This window comes from Taeniopygia guttata, chromosome 16, assembly GCF_048771995.1.
Source record: "Taeniopygia guttata chromosome 16, bTaeGut7.mat, whole genome shotgun sequence".
NCBI classification, from domain to species: Eukaryota; Metazoa; Chordata; class Aves; order Passeriformes; family Estrildidae; genus Taeniopygia; species Taeniopygia guttata.
In genome coordinates, this window is record NC_133041.1 from 4473382 (window position 1) to 4490234 (window position 16853).

Below are 16853 nucleotides of genomic sequence, written 5' to 3' on the forward strand. Positions count from 1 at the left end.
TGACACTAAATTATGCAAAAGTAGGCGTGGCCTCGAGTGATTGACAGCACGTTTAGCTAATTGTTGATCGATAGTGGGCGTGGTTTGTGGGCGTGGCTGACTGGTTGATTGACAGCTGCGCGCCGCGGCTAACGAAACCTCGCGAGATTTCCCGAGATTTGGCGCCGTTCCCGCCTTTTTCCCCTCCCACCCAACATGGCGGCGCACGCGGGGTCCCCCCCCGGGCCGGGCATGTCGCGACAGTGGCGACAATCGCGACAATCGTGGCCTCGCCTCGATCCCGACACCGCCGAGTATTTCCGGAGGGCTCTGGAGACGCTGGAGGAGGGGCTGAGCGAAGAGGAGCTCGGTGAGGGGGGGTTTGGGGTGCAATTGGGGGTCGTGAGGGGATTTTGGGGCTGCCTGAGGGGATGGGGGGGGGGGGTTATAAGGGGTTTTTGGGGTTATGAGGGGATTTTGGGGGTTTATGAGGGGATTTTGGGGTTTATGAGAGGTTTGGGGGTCCCTGAGGGGATTTGGAGGGGTTTGTGAGGGGATTTGGGGGGTTTATGAGGGGATTTGGGGGTTTATAAGGGAATATGGGGGGTTTATGAGGGGATGTTTGGACTTATGAGGGGATTTTGGAGGTTTATGAGAGGTTTGGGGGTCCCTGAGGGGATTTGGAGGGGGTTGTGAGGGGATTTTGGGGGTTTATGAGGGGATTTGGGGGTTTATAAGGGAATATGGGGGGTTTATAAGGGGATTTTGGGGGTTCTGAGGGAATTTGGAGTCTATGAGGGGATTTTGAGGTTTATGAGAGGTTTGGGGGTCCCTGAGGGGATTTGGGGGGGTTGTGAGGGGATTTTGGGTGTTTATGAGGGGATTTGGGGGTTTATGAGGGGTTTGGGGGTCCCTGAGGGGATTTGGGGGGTTTATGAGGGGATTTGGAGGTTTATAAGGGAATATGGGGGGTTTATAAGGGGATTTTGGGGGTTATGAGGGAATTTGGAGTCTATGAGGGGATTTTGAGGTTTATGAGGGGTTTGGGGGTCCCTGAGGGGATTTGGGGGGGTTTGTGAGGGGATTTTGGGGGTTTATGGGGGGATTTAGGGGTTTATAAGGGAATATGGGGGGTTTATGAGGGGATGTTGGGGTTTATGAGGGGATTTGGGGGGGTTTGTAGGGGAATTTAGGGAGTTCATGAGGGATTTAGGGGTTTATAAGGGAATTTGGGGTTTATGAGGGGATGTTTGGACTTATGAGGGGATTTTGGGGGTTTATGAGAGGATTTTGGGGGTTTATGCGGGAGTTTTGGCATTTATGAGGGGATTTTGGGGTCTATGAGGGGTTTGGGGGATATATAATCTAATTTCAGGCAGTTTATGAGGGGGTTTTGGAGTTTATGGGGGATTTTGGGGTTTATAGTGGAATTTGTGGGGGTTATGAGGAGGTTTTGGTGTTTATGAGGAGATTTGGGGGTTCATGAGGGGATTTTGGGGTTTCTGAGGGATTTGGGGGGTTTATGAGGGGATTTTTTTCCCTCCCAACCCACATTTTTTTGTGTTTAACCCCATCTTTTTGTGTTTAACCCCCATTTTTTGCATTTAACCTCTGGTTTTTTGTGCTTAACTCCATTATTTGCTTTTAATCCGTATTTTTTCCATTTAACCCCCATTTGTTTGCATTTAACCCCCATTTTTTTGCATTTAACCCCATTTTTCTACATTTAACCCCCATTTTTTCATTTAACCCCTTTTTTTTTGTTTAACCGCCATTTCCTCACTCCTAACTCCCATTATTTTATATTTAACCCCCATTTCTCCACTTTTAACCCCATTTTTCCCTAACCAACCCCCATTTTTTTGTGTTTAACCCCCATCTTTCCTCTCCCAATCCCAATTTTTTTGCATTTATCCCCCATTTTTTTTGCTCTAATCCCCATTTTTTTTTGTGTTTAACCCCCATTTTTTTGCATTTAACCCCCATTTCTTTGCATTTAACCCCATTTTTTTGTATTTATCCCCCATTTTTTTGTATTTATCCCCCATTTTTCTGTATTTAACCCCCATTATTTTATGCTTAACCGCCATTTTCTCACTCCCAACTCCCACTTTTTTGTGTTTAACCCCCATTTTTTGCATTTAACCCCGCTTTCTTTAGCTTTTAACTTCCTTTTTTTATCTCTAACCCCATTATTTTGTGCTTAACTGCCATTTTCTCCTTCCCAACCCCAATTTTTTTGCATTTAACCCCCATTTTTTTGCATTTAACCCGATTTTTTGCATTTAACCCCCATTTTTTTGCGTTTTAACCCCCATTTTCCCCCTCCCAACCCCTATTTTTTTACATTTAACCCCATTTTTTGCATTTAACCCCGCTTTCTTTTGCTTTTAACTCCCTTTTTTTATCTCTAACCCCATTTTTTTTGCATTTAACCTCCACTTTTTAGCATTTGACCCCACTTTCTTTAGCTTTTAACTCCCTTTTTTTATCTCTAACCCCATTATTTTGTGCTTAACTGCCATTTTCTCACTCCCAACCCCAATTTTTTTGCATTTAACCCCCATTTTTTTGCATTTAACCCCCATTTTTTATGCATTTAACCCCCTTTTTTTGCGTTTAACCCCCATTTTCCCCCTCCCAACCCCTATTTTTTTGCATTTAACCCCATTTTTTGCATTTAACCCCCCTTTTTTTTGCTTTTAACTCCCTTTTTTTATCTCTAACCCCATTTTTATGCATTTAACCCCCATTTTTTTGTGTTCAACCCCCATTTTCCCCCTCCCAACCCCTATATTTTTACATTTAACCCCATTTTTTTGCATTTAACCCCCATTTTTTTAATTTTAACTCCCTTTTTTTATCTCTAACCCCATTTTTTTTGCATTTAATCCCATTTTTTTGTGTTTAACCCCCATTTTCCCCCTCCCAACCCCTATTTTTTTTGCATTTAACCCCATTTTTTTTTGTTTAACCCCCATTTTTTTAAATTTAACTCCCTTTTTTATCTCTAACCCCATTTTTTTTGCGTTGAATCTCCATTTTTTTGCATTTAACCCCCTTTTTTTTATTTTAACTCCCTTTTTTATCTCTAACCCCATTTTTTTTCATTGAATCTCCATTTTTTTGCATTTAACCCCACTTTCTTTTGCTTTGAACTCCCTTTTTTATCTCTAACCCCATTTTTTATGCATTTAACCCCATTTTTTTGTTTAACCCCCATTTTTTTGCATTTAACCCCCATCTTTTTGCGTTTAACCCCCATTTTCCCTCTCCCAACCCCAATTATTTTTGCATTTAACCCCATTTTTTTGCGTTTAACCCCCATTTTTTTGCATTTAGCCCCCATTTTCCCTCTCCCAACCCCCATTTTTTTTGCATTTAACCCCATTTTTTTGCGTTTAACCCCATTTTTTTTTTACTTACCCCCAATCTAACCCCATTTTCCCTTCTCTTTGCAGCTCTCTTCACCCCCAACGTGCTCTCCGAGGTCTCCCAGCACCTCCCCGCCGTGGCCCTGGACCCGGGGGGCTCCCGCCTCCTCCTCCTGCTGCTCCCCCAGACCCCCCCGACCACCCTCCCCACCCTCCTCCTCAATTTGGGGGGCGTCCCCCGCCACCCCCGGGGGTCCCGGGTGCTGGAGGCCGCCCTGGGGAGGGTCCTGGGGGTGCTGGGGGAGGGGCGGGGGGTGGGGGAGGACCTGGAGGGGGCTTTGGGGGGGCTGGTCCGGCTTTTCCTGGAGCAGGATTTGGGGGGCTTGGCCCGGGACCCCAACGGCAGCTTCGTGCTCCGGGCGCTGCTGGCGGTGCTGGGGGGCGGCAGGGATGAAGGTGAGGGGGATTTTGGGGGGATTTTGGGGTTTTGGGGGGGTTTGGGGGGGTTTTGGGGGGGCTGGGAGGCAGCAGGGATGAAGGTGAGGGGGATTTTGGGGGGATTTTGGGGGGGATTTGGGGGTTTTGGGGGGGCTTGAGGGGATTTGAGGGGAGATTTTGGGGTTTTGGGGGGGTTTGGGAGGATTTTGGGGGGGTTTTGGGGGTGCTGGGGGGCGGCAGGGACAAAGGTGAGGGGGATTTTGGGGGGATTTTGGGGTTTTGGGGGGGTTTGGGGGGGTTTGGGGAGGGTTTGGGGGGGTTTGGGGAGGGTTTAGGGAGGTTTGGGGGTGCTGGGAGGCGGCAGGGACGAAGGTGAGGGGGTTTTGGGGGGGATTTGGGGGTTTTTCGGGAGATTTGGGGAGGGTTTGGGGGGGTTTGGGGGTGCTGGGGGGCGGCAGGGATGAAGGTGAGGGGGATTTTGGGGTTTTTGGGGGGGGTTGAGGGAATTTGAGGGGAGATTTTGGGGTTTTGGGGGGGATTTTGAGGGTTTTGGGAGGGTTTGGGATGGTTTGGGGGGGTTTTGGGTGTGCTGGGGGGCGGCAGGGACGAAGGTGAGGGGGATTTGGGGGGGTTTGAGGGGGTTTGGGGAGGTTTTGGGAGGGTTTGGGATGGTTTGGGGGGGTTTTGGGGGTGCTGGGGGGTGGCAGGGATGAAGGTGAGGGAGATTTTGGGGAGATTTTGGGGTTTGGGGGGGGTTTGGGGGTGCTGGGGGCGGCAGGGACGAAGGTGAGGGGGATTTTGGGGGGGCTCGAGGGGCTTTGAGGGGAGATTTTTGGGGTTTGGGGGGGGCTTGAGGGGATTTGAGGGGAGATTTTGGGGTTTTGGGGGGGTTTTGGGAGGGTTTGAGGGGAGATTTTGGGGTTTTGGGAGGGTTTGGAGGGGTTTTGGGGGAGGTTTAGGGGGTTTTGGGGGTGCTGAGAGGTGGCAGGGACGAAGGTGAGGGGGATTTTGGGGGGAATTTTGGGGTTTTGGGGGGTTTTGGGAGGGTTTGGGGGGGTTTTGGGAGGGTTTGGGAGGGTTTTGGGGGTGCTGGGGGTGGCAGGGACGAAGGTGAGGGGGATTTTGGGGGGGATTTTGGGGTTTTGGGGGGGCTTGAGGGGATTTGAGGGGAGATTTTGGGGTTTTAGGGGGTTTGGGGAGGGTTTGGGGGGTTTTGGGGGTGGTGGGAGGCGGCAGGGATGAAGGTGAGGGGGAATTTGGGGGGATTTTGGGATTTTGGGGGTCTCGAGGGGATTTTTGGGGAGGTTTTGGGGGGATTTGGGAGGTTTTGGGGGATTTTGGGGTTTTGGGGGAGGTTTAGGGGGTTTTGGGGGTGCTGGGAGGCGGCAGGGACGAAGGTGAGGGGGATTTGGGGGGGATTTTGGGGTTTTGGAGGGGCTCGAGGGGATTTGAGGGGAGATTTTGGGGTTTGGGGGGTTTTGGGGGTGCTGGGGGGCGGCAGGGACGAAGGTGAGGGGGATTTTGGGGGGGGATTTCGGGGTTTTGGGGGGTTTTGGGAGGGTTTGGGGGAATTTTGGGGGAGGTTTGGGAGGATTTGGGGGGGGTTGGGGGGTTTTGGGGGTGCTGGGGGCGGCAGGGACGAAGGTGAGGGGGATTTTGGGGGCATTTTGGGGGTTTGGGGGGGCTTGAGGGGAGATTTTGGGGTTTTGGGAGGGTTTGGGGGGGTTTGGGGGGGTTTTGGGTGGTTTGAGGGGGTTTTGAGAGGTTTTGGGAGGTTTTTGGGGAGAATTTTGGGAAGGATTTTTGGGAAAAGATGTAGGGAATTTTGGGGAGGACACGGGGAATTTTTGGGAGGACTTGGGGAATTTTGGGGAGGTTTTTTGGGGATTTTGGGGAGGTTTTGGGGCTTTTCGGTGGATTTGGTGGATTTTGGGGAAGTTTTTGGGGGTTTGGGGGAGGATTTGGTGGATTTTGGGGAGGTTTTGGGGCTTTTGTGGTGGATTTGGTGTATTTTGGGGAGGACTTCAGGAATTTTGGGGATATTTTGGGGAGGTTTTGTGGATTTTGGGGAGGATTTGGTGGATTTCGGGGATTTTGGGAAGGTTTTTGATGGTTTTGAGGGGATTTGGGGAGGTTTTGGGGTGGATTTGGTGAATTTTGGGGGATTTTGGGATGGATTTGGGAGATTTTTGGGGTGTATTTTTGGGGATTTTTGGCAGTTTTTGGGAATTTCTGCCTCACCCCCCCCAGTCCCTCCCCCCAAGGGGGCGGAGCCAAAGACAAAGAAGGCGGAGCTAAAGGCGAAGGGGGCGTGGTCACTGCCCGAGGGGGCGGAGCTTCCGCCCTCCTTCCGCCCCCTGCTGGAGGAGCTGGCGCAGGAGTTGGAGCAGCAAATTCCAGGTGAGCCCAAAATTCCCAAAATTCACCCCAAAATCCTCCAGAACAACCCAAAATCCCCCTCCAAATCACCCCAAAATTCACCCCAAAAAAACCCCAAATTTCTGTCAAAATTCCCCAAATTTCCCGCAAAATCACCCCAAAAGTCCCGAATTCATCCCAGAATTTCCATCAAAGTCCTCAATTCTTAAATTCCCCCCAAAATCCCCCAAATTCCCCCCAAAATCCCCTAATTCCCCCTCAAAACCCCAAATTTCCCCCGAATCTCCACAAAATTCCCCCCGAAATCCCCAAAATTCCGCCATATTCCATCAAAATTCCCAAATTTCTCTCTAAACCTCTCCCAAAATTCCCAAAATGTCCACCAAAATTCCTGAATTTTCCCTGAAAATCTCCAAATTTCTTTCAAAATTCCCCAAAATCTCCCCCAGCATACCCAAATTTCCCTGATTTTCCCTAAAATCTCCCCAAAACTCCCCGAATTTCCCTCCAAAATTCCCAAAATCTCCCCCAAATCCCCAAATTTTCCCCCAAATCTCCACAAATTTCCCCCAAATTGCCCAAATCTCCCCGAAAAATCCCCAAATTTCCTGAATTGCCCCAAAATCCCCAAATTTCCCCCGAATTTCCGCAGCGCTGCTGAGCCCGGCCTGCGCCAGCCTGTGCCTGCAGGGGGCGCTGGGGGCGCTGCGCCGCAGCCAATCACCGTCCTGCGCCCGCTTCTGCCGCGCCCTCATTGGCTGCCTCCGCCAGCCCGGCCCCGCCCACCAGCACAGGTGAGCGCTGATTGGCCACGGTGTCCTGCTGCTCTTTTCTGATTGGTTGGGCGCTCCCACACCGCGTTTCCTGATTGGCTGGCCCCTCCTCGCCATTTTCTTTGATTGGCTGCCAAATCATGGGGTGTGGGCGGAGCCACGCTTGCCGTTCTTTGATTGGTCGTCCCCTGTGGGCGCTGTGCTGTGATTGGCTGCTGTTCCCCATCCCTTTTTTCTGATTGGCCAGTTCTCCCGATCCTTTCTCTCTGATTGATCGCTGTCCTCAATCCTCTTTCCCTGATTGGCTGTGGCCTGCGGGTCCTGCTCTCTGATTGGCCGTTTCTCCTGATCCCTTTTTTCCATTTGGTTGTTGTTTGGGATTCCTTCTCTCTGATTGGCTGATTCTCCAGATCCTTTCTCTCTGATTGGCTGATTCTCCAGATCCTTTCTCACTGATTGGTCAATGTCACTGATCCTTAATCTCTGATTGGCTGCTGCTCCCAATCCCTTTTTTCCCATTGGCCGCTCCTTTAAATCCCTTTTCTTTGATTGGCCGGGCCTCCCAATCCTTTATCTCTGATTGGTCGCTGTCCCGGACCCTTTTCCACTGATTGGCTGCTGCTCCCGATCCCCTGACGCTGATTGGCCACGCCCCGCACTCGCTGCTCTCTTATTGGCTGCTTCTCCCACCCCTTTTATCCCGATTGGCCACTTCCCCGGATGCCTTTTCTCTGATTGGCCGCCCTCTCTGCCCCTCTCTCTCCCATTGGCCCAGCCCCCTGCTGACGTCACTGCAGGACCCCGCCCGGTCCCGCCTCCTGGAGGCGGCCATGACAGTCCTGGACCCGCCGGGGCTCCAGGAGCTCTTCCGGGGTCACCTGAAGGGTCACCTGAGGGGCGTGGCCTCCCACCCCGTGGCCAATCACGGCCTGCAGCGCCTCCTGGACCACGCCCCCGAGGATGTGGTAGGCGGGGCTTAGCTGGGCGGGGCGTTCGGGGGCGTGGTTTGAGTGGGAGGGGTTAAATATTAAAAATAGGGGCGGGGCTTAAAGTGGGAGGGGTTTAAATATGGAAATTAGGGGTGTGGGTTAAGTGGGAGGGGTTTAAATCAGGAAATTAGGGGTGTGGGTTAAGTGGGAGGGGTTTAAATATGGAAATTAGGGGTGTGGTTATGTGGGAGGGGTTTAAACATGGAAATTAGGGGCGTGGGTTAACTGGGAGGGGTTTAAATATGGAAATTAGGGGCGTGGCATAACTGGGAGGGGTTTAAATATGGAAATTAGGGGCGTGGCATAAGTGGGAGGAGGTTAAATTGTAAAATTAGGGGCATGGTTTAAGTGGGAGGGGTTTAAATATGGTAATTAGGGGTGTGGCTTACACAGAAGGGATTTAAATATGAAAGGTAAAGGCGTGGCTTAAGTGGGCTGGGTTTAAATATGGAAATCAGGGGTGTGGCTTACATGGGATGGATTTACATATGAAAGTTAAAGGTGTGGCTTAAGTGGGAGGGGTTTAAATATGGAAATTAGGGGCGTGGCATAAGTTGGAGGAGGTTAAATAGTAAAATTAGGGGCATGGGTTAAGTGGGAGGGGTTTAAATATGGAAATTAGAAGCATGGGTTAAGTAGGAGGCATTTAAATATGGTAATTAGGGGTGTGGCTTACACAGGAGGGATTTACATATGAGGGGTAAAGGCGTGGCTTAAGTAGGAGGGATTTAAATATGGAAATTAGGGGTGTGGTTTACACGAGGGATTTACATATGAACATTAAAGGCGTGGCTTAAGTAGGAGGAATTTAAATATGGAAATTAGGGGCGTTGCCTAATGGGAGGATCCTATTGGCCAGAAGGATGCTGGGAGGGGTTTAAATGGGTGGGGTTTAAGTAGGAGGAGCTTAAGGGGGGTGTGGTTTAATAGGCAGTTCCTATTGGCCAAAAGGGCAGTGGGAGGAGCTTAAAAAGCCAAAACCAAAGGGGCGGAGCTCCACCTGATTATTCACACTCCCCGATTGGCTGGGGAGGAGTGGAGGGGGCGTGGCTAAGCCCAGGTGGGCGTGTCCATCCCGCACAGGTGTCGGAGGTGCTGTCGGAGCTGGGCCCCGCCCTGGAGGAGCCGCTGGCCCGGGGGCACCCCGGGGTGGTGCTGGCGCTGCTGGGCGCGGCCCTGCGGCACCCCCGGCTCCAGGGGGAGGCGCTGCGATGGCTCTTCCAGGTGCGACACGCCCCCTTTTCCACCCAGACCACGCCCACTTTGTGTTAAGCCACGCCCACTTTGCGTTATACCACACTTTACAGTTAAACCACACCCCTCATTTGTTACAAGCCACGCCCCCTCATTAAACCACACCTTATTATTTATAAGCCCCGCCCACTAAGCCAAATAAGCCACGCCCCTTTCCATCTTCACCCCATTTCAGACCCTGCCAACTTTAAATATTCTAATTAGGCCACACTCCTTCTCCTAAGTCACGCCTTTCTTTGGGCACACCCATTTTTGCCAAGCCACACCCATTTATGTGAAGCCCCACCCCTTTAGCCCCACCTTTTTAAGCCCCACCCCTTTAACTAAACCCTCATTAGCCCCACCCACTTTTAGCCCCACCCTTTTTAAGCTCCACCCAATTTAGCCACATCCTTTTAAAGCTCCACCCATTTTAGCCACACCCAAATTTAGCCACACCCTTTTAAGCCCCGCCCCTTTAACCAAACCCTTTTTAGCCCCACCTTTTTAAGCTCCACCCATTTTAGCCACACCCACTTTTAACCCCACCCTGTCTATGCCCCGCCCCTTTAACCACACCCTCGTTGGCTCCACCCACTTTTAATCTCACCCTATTTAAGCCCCGCCCCTTTAACCACGCCCTCCTTAGCTCCACCCACTTTTAAGCCACATCCTAAGCCCCGCCCCTTTAACCACACCCTCATTAGCCCCATCCCATTTTAGCCACACCCTCGCTACACCCCGCCCCTTTTTTCCCCACCCTGCTAAGCCCCGCCCCTTTAACCAAACCCCATTGGTCCCACCCACTTTTAGCCCCACCCTTTTAAAGCTCCATTTTAGCCACACCCACTTTTAGCCACACCCCTTTAACCACACCCCGTCTAAGCCCCGCCCCTTTTGCCTCACCTAATTTAAGCCCCGCCCCTTTAACCACACCCTCATTGGCTGGCCCCACCCACTTTTAGCCCCACCCTATTTAAGCTCCGCCCCTTTTCTCCTCACCCTGTCTAAGCCCCGCCCCTTTTCCCGCCAGGCTTTGCGCTGCTGGGCCCCGCCCCACCACCCCCATTGCGTCACCGCCCTGGCCAAGCTCCGCCCCCTGGAGGGCGGGGCCAGCGAGGAGGGGGCGGTGCTTGAGGTAAAGGGGCGGGGCTTAACAGGGTGGTGCTAAAGGGGCGGAGCTTAAAGGGGTGGGGTTAAAGTGGGTGTGGCTAAAAGGGGCGGGGCTTTCTGGTATTTTTTTTATTTATTTGAGTTTAAATTGATTTTTTTTGCCTTTTCGCTTTTTTTTTTTATTTCCTTTTTCCCAATCTCCTTGATTTTCCCCCCAATTCCGTTTCTCCATTTCCTCGATTTCCCAATTCTCACAATTCCCCCCAATTCCCCTCAAATCCCAAACCCCCAAATCCCCCCATTTTGCCCCAAATCTCAAACCCCCAAATCACCCCCAATTTTTTCAAATTTCAAACCCCCAAATTCCCCGATTTTCACCCAAATCCCCCCTAAATCCCAAACCCCCAAATTCCCCCATCTCTCCCCAAATCCCAAACCCCCAAATCCCCCAATTTTTCCAAATTTCAAACCCCCAAATTCCCCCATTTCGCCATAAATCCCAAACCCCCAAATCCCCCAATTTTTCCAAATTTCAAACCCCCAAATTCCCCTATTTTCACCCAAACCCCCCTAAATCCCAACCCCCCAAATCCCCCCATTTCGCCCCAAACCCCCAAATCCCCCAATTTTTCCAAATTTCAAACTCCCAAATTCCCCCATTTCACCCAAATTCCTCCTAAATCCCAAACCCCCAAATCCCCCAATTTTTCCAAATTTCAAAATTCACACTTCCAAATTCCCGATTATCACCCAAATCCCCCCAAAAATCCCAAACCCTCAAATCCCCCAATTTTTCCAAATTTCAAACTCCCAAATTCCCCCATTTCACCCAAATTCCTCCTAAATCCCAAACCCGCAAATCCCAAACCCCCAAATCCCCCAATTTTTCCAAATTTCAAACTCCCAAATTCCCCGATTACCACCCAAATCCCCCTAAATCCCAACGCCCCAAATCCGAATCCCCAAATTTCCCATAAATTTTCCCAAAATCCCCGTTTTTCCCCCCAAACTCTCAGCCCTCCCCCGCCGGTTCCCGCGCCCTGCAGCTGCTGCTGCGCTTCCGCTGCCCAAGCCCCGCCCCTTGCCCCGCCCACAATGGACCAGACCACGCCCACTGCAATACCCTCAATGGGACAGGCCACGCCCCCAATGCGCCAGACCACGCCCCCACCACGCCAGGCCACGCCCACTGCAATACATTTAATGGGCCAGGCCACGCCCACACCGCCACAGGCCCCGCCCCTTTGCCAGGCCCCGCCCCCATTGCTCGCGGGCTGGGGGCGCTCTCTGGCGCCGCCCTGGTGGCGCTGGCGCGCAGCGGCCCCGGCAGCCGCCTCTGTGACGTCATTTTGGGCTCCAAAACCGCGCGGAAGTGGCTCCTGAAAAGGCTCAAGGTACCCCAAAATTTGGGCAAAATTTGGGGAAAATTTGGGGAAAAAATCCCCCTTTCATGGGAAAAAAAATGGGAATTTTTGGTGAAAAAATCTGGATTTTTTGGCGGAAAAATCAAATTTTTTTGGTGAAAAAATATGATTTATTTGGCAAAAAAATAGGATTTTTTAGTGGAAAAAGTGGGGTTTTTTAGTGGAAAAAATAAAATTTTTTGGGGGAAATTGGGATTTTATTTGGGGAAAAATTCTGATTTTTTTGACAAAAAAAATCTTGAGTTTTTTTAGCAGGTTTTTAGGAAAAAAATCCCAAGTTTTTTTATTAGAATCGGATTTTTAGTGAAAAAATGTGATTTTTTAGTGAAAAATCACTGACTTTTTTAGTGAAGAAAGAGGAGATTACTGGGGGACAAATGGGAATTTTTTGATGAATAAAGTCCAACTTTTTGGAGAAAATTTTGATTTTTTTTGCACAAAAATTGGATTTTTTTGCGAAAAAAAATGGGTTGTTTTATCCAAAAAATCCCATTTTTCAGCATGAAAATTCGGGATTTTTAGCACAAAACTCGGGAATTTTTTGGGGGAAATTTGGGATTTTTGGAGCCCCAGCCGGGATTTTCCCCCGGCAGCCGCCTCTGTGACGTCATCCTGGGCTCCAAAACCGCACGGAAGTGGCTCCTGAAAAGGCTCAAGGTACCCCAAAATTTGGGAAAATTTGGGGAAAATTTGGGGAAAAAATTCCCCCTTTAACGGGAAAAAAATGGGAATTTTTGGTGAAAAAATCTGGGTTTTTTGGCAAAAAATCTGATTTTTTTAAGGAAAAAATGGGTTTTTTTTAGTGGAAAAAATAAGATTTTTTGGGGGGAAATTGGGATTTTATTTGGGGAAAAATCCCCCCTTTAACGGGAAAAAAAATGGGAATTTTTGGTGAAAAAATCTGGATTTTTTGGCAAAAAATCTGATTTTTTTAAGGAAAAAATGGTGTTTTTTTAGTGGAAAAAATAAGATTTTTTGGGGGGAAATTGGGATTTTATTTGGGAAAAAAATCCCCCCTTTTGTGGGAAAAAAAATGGGAATTTTTGGTGAAAAAGTCTGGATTTTTTAGTGGAAAAAGTGGGGTTTTTTAGTGGAAAAAATAAGATTTTTTTGGGGAAAATTGAGATTTTATTTGGGGAAAAGTTCTGATTTTTTTGACAAAAAAAATCTTGAGGTTTTTTAGCAGGTTTTTAGGAAAAGAATCCCAAGTTTTTTTTAAAAGAATTGGATTTTTTAGTGAAAAAATCTAATTTTTTAGTGAAAAATCACTGAGTTTTTTAGTTAGGAAAAAGGAGATTACTGGGGGACAAATGGGAATTTTTTGATGAATAAAGTCCGACTTTTTGGAGAAAATTTTGATTTTTTTTCCACAAAAATTGGATTTTTTTACGAAAAGAAATGGGTTGTTTTATCCAAAAAATCCCATTTTTCAGCATGAAAATTCGGGATTTTTAGCACAAAACTCGGGAAATTTGGGGGAAATTTGGGATTTTTGGAGCCCCAGCCGGGATTTTCCCCCGGCAGCCGCCTCTGTGACGTCATTTTGGGCTCCAAAACGGCGCGGAAGTGGCTCCTGAAAAGGCTCAAGGTACCCCAAAATTTGGGAAAAATTTGGGGAAAATTTGGGGAAAAATTGGGATTTTATTTGGGGAAAAAATTCCCCTTTTGTGGGAAAAAAAATGGGAATTTTTGGTGAAAAAATCTGGATTTTTTGGCGGAAAAATCAAATTTTTTTGGTTAAAAAATCTGATTTTTTTGGCAAAAAAATCGGATTTTTTTAAGGAAAAAGTGGGGTTTTTTAGAGGAAAAAATCTGAGTTTATATGGGAAAAAACAGGATTTTTTGGGGAAATTTGGGGATTTTTCTGTGAAAAAATCTGATTTTTGGGGAAAAAAACCCCTATTTGTTGGCATTTTTTAGGAAAAAAATGGAGTTTTTTAGTGAAAAAATCTGATTTTTTTAGTGGGAAAAATTTAAATTTTTAGGGGGAAAATTGGGATTTTATTTGGGGAAAAAAATTCCAATTTTTTGGCGAAAAAATCTTATTTCTTTTCTTTTGCACAAAAATTGGAGTTTTCTCATTAGAACAACCCGATTTTTAGTGAAAAAATAGGGTTTTTTTAGTGAAAATGTGGGATTTTATTTCGGGAAAAATTCCCATTTTTTTGGAAAAAAAATCTGATTTATTTTTGTGGAAAAACTGGATTTGTTAGGTGAAAAACGTGATTTTATTAGGGAAAAAATGGGATTTTTTTGGGTGTGAAAAATTGGATTTTTTTGGGTGAAAAATGTGATTTTTTTGATGAAAAATGGGATTTTATTAGGGAAAAAATGGAAATTTTTTGGGGGGTGAAAAATGGGAATTTTTTAGGTGAAAAAATGGGATTTTTTGGGGTGAAAAATGGGATTTTATTAGGAAAAAAAATGGGATTTTTTTGGGTGAAAAATGCGATTTTTTTTGATGAAAAATGTGATTTTTTTCAGGAAAAAAAGGGATTTTGGTTCCGTTTTGGATCTTTTGATTTAATTTTGAATAATTTAATTAATTATTATTAATTTTAATTAATTTTTATTATTTTTTCCCCCAGGGTCAGTGGTTGGGGCTGGCCCAGGACCGGTTTGGGAGCCGAGTGCTGGACACGGCGTGGGCCAATGGAAACCCCCGGCAGCGAGTCCGGCTGGCCACCGAGCTGGGTCTGGGGGCTACCAAAATATTTTGGGAATTTTGGGAATTTTTGGGAAAATTTGGGAAAATTTTGGGAAAATTTGGGTGGAATTTTGGAAATTTTGGGGTTTTTTGGGGGTTTTAATGGGATTTTAATGAGATTTTTGGGGGATTTTGGGCTCACGGCTCAGGCCCGCCTGGCCACCAAATTATTTTGGGAATTTTGGGAAAATTTGGGAAAATTTGGGGTGATTTGGGTGGAATTTCAGGGGAATTGGGGGTGGAATTTTGGGGGATTTTTGGGTGGAATTTTGGAGTATTATGGGGTGATTTTGTCCAATCTTAGAGGAAATTTTTTGGGAATTTTGGGATCTTTTGGGGTGCAATTTTTAGGGATTTCTGCGCAGAATTTTGGGAATTTTTGTGTTGATTTTCTCTAATCTTAAAGGAAATTTTTTGGGAATTTCGGGATATTTTGGGGTGCAATTTTTGGGTGGATTCCTGGGAATTTCTGGTTGAAATTAGTGAATTTTTTTGGGCTAATTTCCCCGTTTTTCCCCATTCCAGCCCCCCACCTGCCGGCGCTGCTGCGGGACCCGTTCGGCCGCGGCGTCGTTCGGAATTTCTCTCTGGAGCTTTTCCGCAGGGATCGGCCAAAATGGGAGCGGCTCCAGAGGGGGGCGGGGCCAAAGGGGCGTGGCCTCATCCTCTGACCACGCCCCCACCTTTATTCCCCGCCCCTCATTTGCATATTTGTAATTAAAAGGTTTGTTTTGGTTTGGAATGGGCGTGGCTTTGTGAGAAATGGGCGTGGTTAAGTGACAAAGGGGCGTGGCCTGACGCTCTGACCACGCCCACAAATCAAACTTAACCTTCCAGGCCCCTCCCCTCATTTGCATATTCATAATTAAAAGTTTTATTTTAAATTTTCAAGGTTATTTTTATATAAATGGGCGTGGCTTTGTGGAAAATGGGCGTGGTCTGTTGATCTGGCCACACCCACAAGCCCTCCTGTCTTGCGCCTCATTTGCATATTTGTAATTTAAAGTTTTATTTTTAATTGGGTGGTGTTGTTTAAATAAGAGTGGGCGTGGCTTGGTGAGAAAGGGGCGTGGTTTGGTGAGAAATGGGCGTGGCCTGCTCTAGCCACGCCCACAAATATGTCGCTGTCCTTGGCCCCGCCCCTCATTTGCATATTAAAAGTTTTATTTTTAATCGGGCGAGGTAAAAATCGAGAATTTGGGGAGCAAAATGTGAATTTTGAGGTGAAAAATTGGGAATTTGGGGGTAAAATTTGGGAATTTAGGACTAAAAATTGGGATTTTGTGGTAAAAAAGGGAGTTTTTAACCCAAAAATTGGGAATTTTTAACCCAAAAATTGGGAATTTTCCGTCACGTAGCCACAAATTCCCGCCCTTTCCCGTCTCCTTGTAATTGGGAATTTGGGGGGGAAAATGGAAATTTTGGGGGAAAAATGGGAATTTTGGGGGAAAACATGGGGAATTTGGTGCAAAAAATTGGAATTTTGGGGAAAAAATTGAAATTTTTGGTGAAAAAATCAGAATTTGGCACAAAAATTTGGAAATTCTGAGGGGGGGAAATGGGAATTTTGAGGGAAATTTGGAATTTGGGACGAAACTTGGGAATTTTGAGGGGAAAAATAGGGAATTTTGGGGGGAAATGGGGAATTTTTGGGGAAAATGGGGATTTTTTGAGGGGAAAATAGGAGTTTTGGTGGCAAAAAAAGTGAATTTTGAGGAAAAATTGGGAATTTTGGGGAAAAAAATCAGAATCTTGGTCGTAAAAATCAGGATTTTGGCACAAAAATATTGGGAATTTTGAGGGAAAAAATGGGAATTTGGGGGGGATGTGGGATTTTGGGGGGAAAAATCAGAATTTTGGGAGGGAAATGGGAATGTTTGGTGGGAAAGTTGGAATTTGGGGTGAAAATTTGGAATTTTGAGGTGAAGAAGTGGAATTATGGGTTAAAAACTGGAATTTTTACCCGAAAATTTGGAATTTTGAGTAGAAAGTTGGGAATTTGGGACCAAAAGTTGAGAATCTGGGACCAAAAAAAGGAATTTTTATGTAAAAACCAGGAATTTTGTGCGAAAAATCGGGAATTTGGGGGCAAAATTTGGCAATTTGGGGAACAAATTGTGATTTTTGAGGTGAAAGATCGGAATTTTGTGGTAAAATCGGGATCTTTTTACCCAAAAAAATGGAATTTTGATGTAAAAATCAGGAATTTGGTGTGAAAAATCGGGAATTTGGGGAGCAAGTTGGGATTTTTGAGGTGAAAGATCAGGATTTTGTGGTAAAATTGGGATTTTTTAACCCAAAAAAAGGGGAATTTTGATGTAAAAATCAGGAACTTGGTGCGAAAAATCGGGAATTTGGGGGCAAAATTTGGCAATTTGGGAAACAAATTGTGATTTTTGAGGTGAAAGATCGGAATTTTGTGGTAAAATCTTGATTTTTTTACC

General features: G+C 47.0%; 1 protein-coding gene across 1 annotated transcript; it reads left to right on the forward strand.

Annotated features, from left to right (window-relative positions):
• The first annotated feature begins 86 nt into the window (after positions 1–86).
• On the forward strand, positions 87–15151 carry NOP9 (NOP9 nucleolar protein). The gene is made up of 10 exons (XM_041719581.2): positions 87–349; positions 3441–3809; positions 6042–6191; positions 6823–6964; positions 7719–7908; positions 9016–9156; positions 10199–10303; positions 11295–11672; positions 14291–14396; positions 14935–15151. Exons 1-10 carry the CDS (start codon positions 196–198, stop codon positions 15078–15080), a joined length of 1881 nt encoding a protein of 626 aa, XP_041575515.2. The 5' UTR covers positions 87–195; the 3' UTR covers positions 15081–15151.
• The last annotated feature ends 1702 nt before the right edge of the window (positions 15152–16853 follow it).

Excerpts from the sequence above, each read along its gene's own strand:
- NOP9 (XM_041719581.2), top strand. The coding sequence starts at position 196 with ATGGCGGCGCACGCGGGGTCCCCCCCCGGGCCGGGCATGTCGCGACAG. Across the intron at positions 6,192-6,822 it reads GTTGGAGCAGCAAATTCCAG|CGCTGCTGAGCCCGGCCTGC; the intron begins GTGAGCCCAAAA and ends GAATTTCCGCAG. Across the intron at positions 14,397-14,934 it reads CCGGCTGGCCACCGAGCTGG|CCCCCCACCTGCCGGCGCTG; the intron begins GTCTGGGGGCTA and ends TCCCCATTCCAG.